The 10,782-nt window shown below is 34.6% G+C and overlaps 2 protein-coding genes across 2 annotated transcripts; both read left to right on the top strand.

Annotated features, from left to right (window-relative positions):
- The first annotated feature begins 2,748 nt into the window (after nucleotides 1-2,748).
- On the top strand, nucleotides 2,749-5,029 carry LOC121261681 (probable methyltransferase At1g29790). The gene is made up of 2 exons (XM_041164157.1): nucleotides 2,749-3,028; nucleotides 3,381-5,029. Exon 2 carries the CDS (start codon nucleotides 3,459-3,461, stop codon nucleotides 4,869-4,871), a length of 1,413 nt encoding a protein of 470 aa, XP_041020091.1. The 5' UTR covers nucleotides 2,749-3,028; nucleotides 3,381-3,458; the 3' UTR covers nucleotides 4,872-5,029.
- A 4,920-nt stretch (nucleotides 5,030-9,949) lies between these two features.
- LOC121261680 (nuclear transcription factor Y subunit B-4-like) lies at nucleotides 9,950-10,408 on the top strand. The gene has a single exon (XM_041164156.1). The coding sequence runs from the start codon at nucleotides 9,950-9,952 to the stop codon at nucleotides 10,406-10,408; it is 459 nt and encodes a 152-aa protein (XP_041020090.1).
- The last annotated feature ends 374 nt before the right edge of the window (nucleotides 10,409-10,782 follow it).

Below are 10,782 nucleotides of genomic sequence, written 5' to 3'. Positions count from 1 at the left end.
GACTTGTAGTATGGTCATGGAACATAAGAGAATTGTTATAGACATAAAGAGATTATATAAAGTAAACTTACAAATTGATGTGGTTTTATGAAAACTGTTAGATCTACTTTATAATAAAAATAACTTTATAATCTAACGTATCATATCAAGTCACATCAATTTATATATTTATTTTTGTATAATCACTTTGTACACGTAATATTGTATTTATCTAAGAAAAACGTTAATCAAAAGGATATCTTGCTATCGGGTTTGGAGTTAAAACAGATATTTAAGGAGAGATAAGGATCTCTTTGCACACGCAGGCACACAGAAATTGGACGGCATTCAGCAAATAAACTAGAAGCATTCTCATCTTTTATCTTTTCACCTTTCGTAATCCTGAATACATAGTGATAAAAATTATTTTGATCTTCAATATTATTCTTATATTCGTCCGAGCATAAAAAAAAAAGAGTTTTGAAAGTGCATGATGTGGTGTATGTTCTTAAGAGGTGGTGATATATAGAATAAGTTTAAAATTAAATTTTATTGTAAATAAAATACGAGTCGGATTCAGATGACCCAGAAACCCAGAAAATCAGGCACCATGCACCACAAAGATAGCTTATGGAAAATCCATGTAGTAGCTGCTATATCCACTCTTGAAGAATTTTCTGCATCCATTTATAAAATATTAAAATAAATGCGAAAGAAAAGGAAAAGTCTTATTGCAAGCGAATTCGCGTACCAAATCGGATATCGATGCTGACATATAAGACATTCATTTAATGAAACGATACAAATTGAGACGGAAATAATTTTCGTGAGACAAAAGATCTTCTTATTCTCTAAAATTTTTTCTTCTTTTTTTTTTTTTTTAAATAAAAAAATTCTGTTAGTATTGGTAAGTAGTTTGGTACACTAAACCGCTTTTACCTAATAAGGCTAGAAAGAAAAAAGAAGTGAATATTGAATACAATAAGTAAACAGCAGCATAAATTAGAAGTGGAGAAGGCCCCTAATTACCTCTTCGAATGCTTGAAACTATCATGTTAGGATGACTTCAATTTATGAAATCATCATACATTACTTTTCAACTTGAGCTTATCCTTCTTTTTATCTTTTTTAGAAGATTTTTTCTACCTTGTCTTTTCTTAAATCTATTGGCTGATTCCTTGAATAAACTCTGGAATGAATAAAGGCCTTTCGTTGCCTCTGAAGAGGCCGAAAACAGGGTCCTTGACCTTCCCCTATCTGTCAAGTGATTGAAAACAAAGACTTCTAAAACTATCTTTCAAAATAAAAATAAAAATAAAAATGGTTGTAAGCTATAAAAGTCCTCTCTTGCATGTTAGGGAAAAGTATCACACTTAGCTGTCCTTGATTGTTACATCCAATTCAATTCATCTCAAACTAATCATTCGAGATGACTTACTATTTTTTTCAATTTTTTATAAGAAAGTTATACACATCTCAACTTACTTCATACATTTTAATCTAAAAAGTTAATTTGTAATCCTGAGTGGAAGACTGTGTGTGCAGTCTTATTGATAAATAGAGATAAAATAAGAGAAAACATTATTTTTAAAAAGATATTATTGTAATTTTAATTTTTTTTAAACATAATTGTATGGGTTTGTAAAAACAGTCTCTATTTGGAGATTGTATAGAGACTTAGTTAAACTCATCTCAATGGAATCTATAAAATATTATTATTCACAATTCAATTCATCTCAACATCTAAACGTAACTGATTGAACCTGGTTTGAATTCTGTCAAGGTTTATAAGTGGCACCAAGTATCAAGTCCTCTGCTTTAATTTTTTTTAAGGATTTTCAGAAGTTTTTAATTTGTTTCTAACACTTGGGTTTGCTTTTGTAAGTGCCAAGGTGTTTGGATTTATGATCATCGTATTCTTCTATCATAAATACCATTGTCTTTAGAATTTACTGACGAAAAAGGTTGTAACTTTACCTTAACACTGTAACGTTCTTGACTCAATATTGCTTTTTTTTTTTTTTTTTTTTTTCCTTTTTTTTTTTTCAGGGGTTTCAAGGATACCAAAAAGAGTCTACATTTCAAAAGCATGTGATTCTATCACGCATCCAAATACCTATGTTGATCGTAAATCAATTCATTTTAATATCCCAAATAATATCGTAGAGTTTCCACATGCCTTTGTTCCTACTATATTCTTTCCTATTTATTCAGAAGGTATGCGGATAAATATCGTCAGAATTGTAAGGCCGTTGACTAGTTTGATTCTTTGAATTCTTTGAGTAGATTATAATAAAACTTTATAGAGTTGCCAAGATATTTTATTGTATTGAGTCAATTAAATCTTAACTATTGAAAGTTGAAATTAATAATTTGGTGAAACTCCATAAGAAAAAGATACAAGTTCAAGTGGACGTGAAGAGGAGAGGATGGTGATGATAAAACAAGCTTTGCTTTCCTTTGTTTACTGTCGAAAGTGGAAGAGTCTTTAAGGGTGGGAAGAATTCGAGTTCGTGATCCCTTGCCGACTGCGTCCAAATTGCGCTCACTCCAACGGTCAACGCTCATTCATAATCATAATATATTAAATTGAACTGTATTAGATTTCTGATCGGAACGAGATTCGTGCATTTTTATACCCCTCTTCACGACTTCACCAATAAGCAACCCGTTTATTCAATTAAATTAAACCCAACAAAATTTTTTGTAAATATTTTCCAGCTCTAGATTTAGATCTGAATCATGGTGAATGTGGAGTCTTTATGAAAAAAAAAATCTTATTATTATTATTTTTAAATTTTCAGTCAAAAGGGTTTCTAATAAGAAAAAGGAGTAGAGTATATATGATAGAATAGTGAGGGAAATTCTCGAGAGTATTTGACGCCTTGTGGGGATGAAAGGTCGGAGTGCTTTTGAACTTTCAAGTAATAGAAGGAGCCTTTTGTTCAAACTTGTTAAGAAAAGCGGTGAGCTAGCTTTATCGGTTGAAGATGCAGAGAAAGGGTGATTCGGCTTCATTTGATGCGTGTTTCTGCAGATCGTTATCTGGGTATGTTTGATATTTGATTATGAACGTTGGCTGTGATGTAGTTTAAATTCAACTTCGTTTTCTTTGTTCTTGCCTTTGCCTTTTCTTTGATTGCTGGGAACAAACAAAGAGAAAGTTAAAAGTTTGAACCTTATGCCTTATGCAGCAAAGTCAAATTCTGTATTAATCTCAGTTGAATGAGGTTTCTTTTCAGGGGTCAAGAATGATATATTGTCTAAGATGTTAAAAAAAAAAAAAATCTTATACTTTCCCTTAATTCTTGGGGGAACAAACAGAGCATGATTGTATGCCGTATATTTTGATTGTTAAATTTAGGAACTTTAATGATGCATGAATATTGGCTTTTGATTAGGTTGAAAATCTGAACAGAGAAAGGGGAACATTAGCATTTGGTGAGAGGAAAACTGCCTCGCATTGTGCATTATTAAAAATGGGGAAGTTATGCTGCTTTCCAAAATTTAGGTTAGCCAGAATAATGGGCTGGCTTCAGATTGTACTGGGAGGGCTTGTTATAATTGTAAGCATATCGAGTCTCATTAGGTTCTACTCAGCCGGATTTTTCTCACCCTATGAAGATATGTGCCGGAAATTTTCTGGTCTGAAGGATGATTATGATGATGGTTTTGACATAAAAGCATTGTCTGATCGAGTCAGTGAAGTACTGAATAGGATGGAAAGCTTGCAAGAAAAGCTCGAGTTGAAAGTAAAACAAATGGAGAGAAACAAAGCGGACTTGTTTAGAAATAATATCACTAGATTTGAGTATAAGAAGTATTTGGAAGAGGAAGTTATTGGACCTCTTTACAAGGCTCACATTGCTCTTAGACAGATTCGGCTGCCGAAAGTTGATGGGATTGGGAACTCGACGATGAAGGAGGAACCTTTGATTAATACTTTTGTGATTGAGGAGATTAGGAAGTACATAACCCCAAAAGAGAATAAACTTGGGAAGATTAACATATATGGGTCAGAGAGGATACACAACACGATTGGGCATGCATGCGTCTTATTTAAGAAAGAACTGGAAGAGTATATGGATTATGACATTGGTTCTTATTGCAAAGATGATTGGAACCTAGCTCAGAGGCTTATGGTCAATGGTTGTGATCCCTTGCCTAGAAGACGGTGCTTGGCACGGGCCTCCAAGATTTACCAAAAACCGTATCAGATCAATGAGTCTTTATGGAGATTACCAGATGACAGAAATGTAAGGTGGAGCAATTACCAGTGCAGGAACTTTGAGTGCTTGTCGAGCAAGAACCCCAAGCGGGGTTATTCTAAATGTGTTGGGTGTTTTGAAATGGAGAAGGAAAAGCTAAAATGGATGACTAATAGCTCACTTCCAGTAGATTTTTTGATATATGATATTTTGGCAATCAAGCCTGGGGAGATAAGGATAGGTCTTGACTTTGGTATTGGTACAGGGACCTTTGCTGCAAGGATGAGAGAACACAATGTCACGATTGTCTCAACTGCTCTAAACCTTGGGGCTCCTTTCAACGAGATGATTGCACTTAGAGGTTTAATCCCTCTGCATATGACATTGAACCAACGCCTTCCATTCTTCGATAATACAATGGATTTGATTCATACAACTGGATTTATGGATGGCTGGATTGACCTGCTGTTAATGGATTTCATCCTGTTTGATTGGGATCGGGTTTTGCGGCCAGGAGGGCTGCTATGGATTGACAGGTTCTTTTGCACTAGAAAAGATCTAGATGATTACATGTACATGTTTCTGCAGTTCAGATACAAGAAGCACAAGTGGGTTGTTGGTCCCAAATCAAAGGATGAGGTCTATCTCTCTGCAGTGTTAGAGAAACCACCAAGAGCCATTTAATCAGATTTCGTTTCTTGCTTTCTAATTTGTAACATCATCATTGACCTGATGTTGTTAAAATACATGTTTGTAACCCCAATCTTGTTTGTGGACTTGAGACACTGTAAAAGAAAAAAAAAATCTCACAAATGTGATGCATAGTAGTACTCTTTGTTTGCCAAACTTCAATGTTGTTTTATTCTGACTGGGAATTGAAATGACGACACGTAGATCTACTTGGATAAAAACAAAAAATTTGTCCCCTCACTGCGTTGATAGCTGATTCGTTTGATCTTCTTGAGTCTTGACCCTTGAGTCACCTTTCCACATGCAACAGCTGTAGCAATTACAAAGGGCATTGAATCACACCAGAAGTAGTCCCATATTCTCATCAATATGAGCTGAAATCCCATTCTTGTGAAGAATGCAAATCTGTCTTCCAGGCAGTTTTCCTTTTTTTTTTTTTATTTTTTATTTTTTATTTTTATGTATGAACTATGAATTGGTAGCATATCCAGATGCATAGTGGGCTCGCATCTCCATGCGACAGACTTCCATCAAAGAATATGTACTTTCTGCATTCAACCAAATGCCGTCCTGCTCGACTGTTCGTTCGAGTGAGGCCGTCTCGGCTTTACACATTGCAGCCTCTACGAATGCCTAAATGCATAATATATAATTTTCAAACCCACAAGTATGTTTCCTCACTTACCAGCTCTATGTGCCATTCTATATGTCGGCCCAGTCTATCTGTATGTCATTTTTTGGCAAGCCATTCCTATTCTGTCATAAGATGACAAGCTTCACAAGGTACCTAGCTAGAGGTACATCTTTCTTGATGTTCATGAAAAAGAACTGAATAAGCCATGATTTAAGCGAAGGACGTCCTATGATTTTGCCCTGTATAATGGATACCAACTTTGTGAGACCAATGCTTATCTGAGGAAGCCCAGGATTTCCTTTGGAGCTTCCAATATTTTTTTAGCTTTAACCAATAGGAAATGGCAATATCATCTGTTTTTGTAGCTTTAGGGGATGGGTAGTGATAGGATTACTACACTCTTACTACTTATTTACTACTTATAGTGTATTTGAAGTTTTTTATTTTTTTATCATTTTCTTTTAAGTATTTTTTTAACATTTTTAATCATTAAGAAAAAAATTAAAAAATATATATAATTTTATTAATAATCACTTTCTTAACCATTAAGTAAAATAAAAAATATAAAAAATCAAATATAAAAACAAGTAGTAAATAGGTAGTAGAAGGGTACTAACCCTATCGCCTACATTAGGAGTGACAATATGTGATACGATCCGTTAACCCAACATGAACACGACACGATAAAAGTAGGTTAGGGTTTAGTCTTAGCGGGTTCGGGTCAAAACGGGTTGACCCGTTAAGACACGATTTCTTAACGAGTTGATAACGGGTCAACTCGTTTTGACCCCTTATAACCCGTTATGACCCGTTAAGAAAGTTAAAATTACAATTATATCCTTATACCTAAAAAATAAAATTGTTAGGATTTTAATTTTGATATTTTTATTTTTTAGATTGTAATTTTGGACTTGCAGTTAGTTTTATATTTTTTTATAGATATCGTGATTTTAACATTTATATAAAAATATGCTAAACTTAACTAGATCAAACAGGTTAATTTTGGGTCTGTTTAATCCATTTACATAAACGGGTCAAAACGGGTTGTGTTAGGGTTTGAGATTTTGACACGATAATTTTAACGGGTCGGATTAGGGTTGATCTATATAGTATAATATGCACGTCTTGACACGATACAAACACAACCCGTTAACACAATTTGACACCCCTAATCTACATAGCATAATAGCATACTTCTTTGGGCTTTATTCACCATGTACGGGGTTGGGCTTGAATGGGAAGAATGTCACATTGTTTTAAGAAACCACTTGGGTAGTATATATGCATATAGAGTACCATTCTCTTTTTAAACTCAACTACCATTTCAGTGATCAGTATCAACAAAAACCAAAAAACTATATGAAAACTTTTCATGATTTGGATCAAATGTGCACAGCTTGCCTTCTCCAAATTAAGTTTCAACTTTCAAGTGACCCTTTACCAGAGAAGGTAGACTCCAATTCCATCATAACAGATCTTTCATGAAGAACCTCTTGCTCCCATCCTTTTGTGAAAAAAAAAGGTCTGTAATAGAATTTGTTTCCCTATGAGCATGCTCAAACTTAGCAGAAAAAAGTAATAAGCATGCCCATGATCACTTCCTGCCATCCCGGAATAAGATCCAAAAAGTTCATCACAAACAGATTCTCATGGTGCCTGATTAATTAGGTTGCTTTTTACCCAAGAAACAAAAGCAAGTACAGTACTTGCGGTTGGAACCATCCTGGGTAGGTGTGATATATATAAATATGCAGTAGTGTATTGGTAAGTATAAATTTGATGTCTTTACATCGTACGTTTCAACTTTCAAGCTGTAAATTTATATTATCTTACTTGCTCATTAGTTTGGATTCAGAGATGAGTTGAGATAGATTGAGATAATTTATGAATAGTAGAATAAAAATTGAATTATTTATTATATTTTGTGTGAGAATTTGAAAAAATTATTTTGAGATTTAAAAAAGTTGAATTGTTTATAATTATATTTTGTGTAGGAATTTGAAAAAATTGTAATGATAAGATGAGACGAATTGAGGTGGATTTTGAATGCAAACGAGGCCAAATTAATCAGAGAGAAATCTACTTAAATGAAAAGTGGAAAAGAATACATGCCAGCCAGCCATCTGTGCAATCGTATAAAAGGAAGTGAAGGGAATCTCAGTAAAGTTGAACAAATGGGCATGCAATGAAAGAGAGAAGACACCAAAATATATTATACATCTCAAAATATTATATATATATATATATATATATATATATATATATATATATCCTGGAAAGACTTCATGAATCTTGCATCTATCAGGATCCTTTTATATGGAGATGATGCTTGAAACCTGCTTTAAAAAATCATGTATACTATAATTTAACACAAAGATTTGCAGATGATGATCGATCATGTAATTAAATTATAATCATGAACCTAAAGCACGATCGAACATAATTAATTAGAAAAAATCTTTTATAATAATTTATTTTTAGGTAATGCTCAATTGGAACCATACAAAACTTTGAACGTGCACAATTAATGTCGTCCACTCATTTGAATAGTGTTAAAGTACTACAGATTGACATTAATATATACACTAATTAATACCATTAACTAGATTTACATGAGATTATAAGGGCCCGTCTTACTGGGGTGGTGGGAGGGGACCATTATTATATTCGTACGTACTATAAATCATGGGTACGGTTTTCTAGTGTACTTTTGGTGAATTCAAAAATCAGATATGGATTAGTCTCTGTCAATTAGATCGAAGGTATACAGATCTTCTATAATCACTAGTTAATTTAATAGTCTTTATATAAATAAATTATATATAAATATATAAATTATAAATAGTCTTATCTGAATTGAAGTATAAAAAATAAACTTGCAATTTGAAGAAATGAAGGAAAAAAAAAGTAAAAGCTGAAATATCAACAGATACAGGCCGAACGACTGAAATTCTGACTGGTTAGAAATTATATCCTTCTCTATACCGACTACCACAAAAATAGTATATTCTGGCAGTAGTGACATATATGGTACAAAATTCAAAACTTTGATTAGTGGAAGTACTTACTAATTGTTTAGGATGCACATCACAACTTTTTATATTTTAGGATTGAGAAAACCTGGAGACCAGCCCCTCTATTGCTAGAAAAAAACCAGCCCTCCAATAGAAGCTTGCCACTTAAGTATTTTTATCACCATTACCATGTATTTAGCTACACCCGAATAGCAACCCGTCTCTCGCTTTCTTCCTATTCGAACCCAAATTCATCCTCACCCCACTCCATCCCAACCCAAACCCGACGACACCCCACTCATTTTCGACGGCAGAGAACACGACAACTGCCTCTCGAAGGAGCTCACGCTCGACGGCATAGAACACAACTAAAACGAAACAAATTCCTCTGTATTTCTCCTTTGACATGACATGCATCCAGAGGCTAATCTTCAACGCTCATGAAAAATTACAAAAAGTTGCTAGTGTCAAGAACTTATGATTGGCTTTGAAAATTTGCCTATCCATTCAACGAAATTAAGATTTCAGAACCCTGCGGCAATATAGTTGGTTCGACTTTCAAAATACAAATTCTTAAAGAATGAGTGCTTCAAGCCCAAACCCAAGTGCAAGGGTGTTAACGCTTTACAATTATTTCTGTTTTTATGGTTTGACGAATTTCAGAACTAGATCAATGGGTGTAGAAAAGTGAGCACCATCTTCCCAACAATCCTGAAAATTTGTAAAATACAGAACATAAAAGAATGGAGCTGAAAATTTTGAAAATGTTCAGCACCAAAGTCCAATTGATTCTTGAGCATAAAAAGAATTTTAAAGGTCAAGTAGAATTAAATGTCTAAAAATCTGAGATTGAGGAAGTCGAACAAGAACTTTCAAGTTGCTTCGTATGTGCAGATGTTTTCAAATCCCATGTACTCATGCTGCTGAATATTTCTAATTAATCGTGGTGGTGGAGATGGCCGATTTCGGTAGTGAATCGTCGTGAAGTTGTCTGTGCAGTGGGGAAGGTTGGGGAAGAGTTTCAGTGGAGAAAAAAGGTGGTTTCCAAGGGGAAGGGCCCGAAGGGGTGCTGTTTTGCTATCGAAGGATTTAATCACCTGCAAACCAGTGTATTGTGCTATTCTCATTTTTCTTACGTGGACCCACCTGGTTGGAGGGCTGTTTTTTGCCCAATAACAACTGGGCTGTCCCAAAGCGGCTCTGTTTAGGATATTATTACACTGTAAATAGGTAGTTTGGGGATACAAAATGGAATTAAGTACTACCATGCTTTGTGCACGTATAGATATATATAATACATGGATGCATACTAACATCTATGTATATATATAAATTGAGCTGTGCGCTGGCCGTCGACGAGCAACATATATACGTGCCTTTGTTCGAGAAAATCAAGTTTGATCTTTCATCATTTAACTCCAGAAATGGATGATGAGCAAGAGAGGTTGCTGCCAATTGCAAACGTGGGTCGGATCATGAAGCAGATCCTTCCCGCAACAGCGAAGATTTCCAAGGAGAGCAAACAAACCATGCAAGAATGTGCAACAGAATTCATAAGTTTCGTTACTGCTGAGGCATCTGACAAGTGTCACAAGGAGAATCGCAAGACTGTCAATGGGGATGACATCTGTTGGGCTCTGAGTACTCTAGGGTTTGATAACTACGCTGAGGCCATTGTACGGTACTTATATAAATATAGGGAGGCTGAAAGGCAGAAAGCTAACCAAAACAAAGGAATTAACAGTTCTCAAGACAAGCAGCTTGAAGAATCAAATTATAGAAATGACCAACTTGGGAAGCAAACTCATGAAGCTCCTGCTCCATTAGAGTTTAGAGCTATTGATGAGACGGGTGACCACTCTCAAGCAGAAGCGCCCTCTTGAACTAATGTTTCTACTGCTCTATGATGGTGATGAATAATATTATGATATATCAGTAATGGAGGCATGAGAGGTTGAAGCCATGTGTGGATGTGATCAAAATGTGAAAGCTTTGTATCTTTCTTCAATACATACTTCATATATATTTATACTTGGGTAGTCTGAGGTAAATTTGCATCAATGTTTCTGCTGCCACTTAAAATGTTTCCTCTTCCTGCATATAATTTCGTCCCTTTTTGTTTTGGTAAAGGAGGGGAACTTCCGTAGAAGGCCGTGGTCAACAATAATATATGTAATTTTTCTTGGACTTTAATTTTCAGTTCATATATGGCAAGATCTTAATGTTAAGAGCAAGGTAATTTAATTAGAACATCTGT

Source organism: Juglans microcarpa x Juglans regia, chromosome 4D (assembly GCF_004785595.1).
Source record: "Juglans microcarpa x Juglans regia isolate MS1-56 chromosome 4D, Jm3101_v1.0, whole genome shotgun sequence".
Lineage (NCBI taxonomy): Eukaryota > Viridiplantae > Streptophyta > Magnoliopsida > Fagales > Juglandaceae > Juglans > Juglans microcarpa x Juglans regia.
This window is presented reverse-complemented; position numbering and strand designations above follow the sequence as displayed.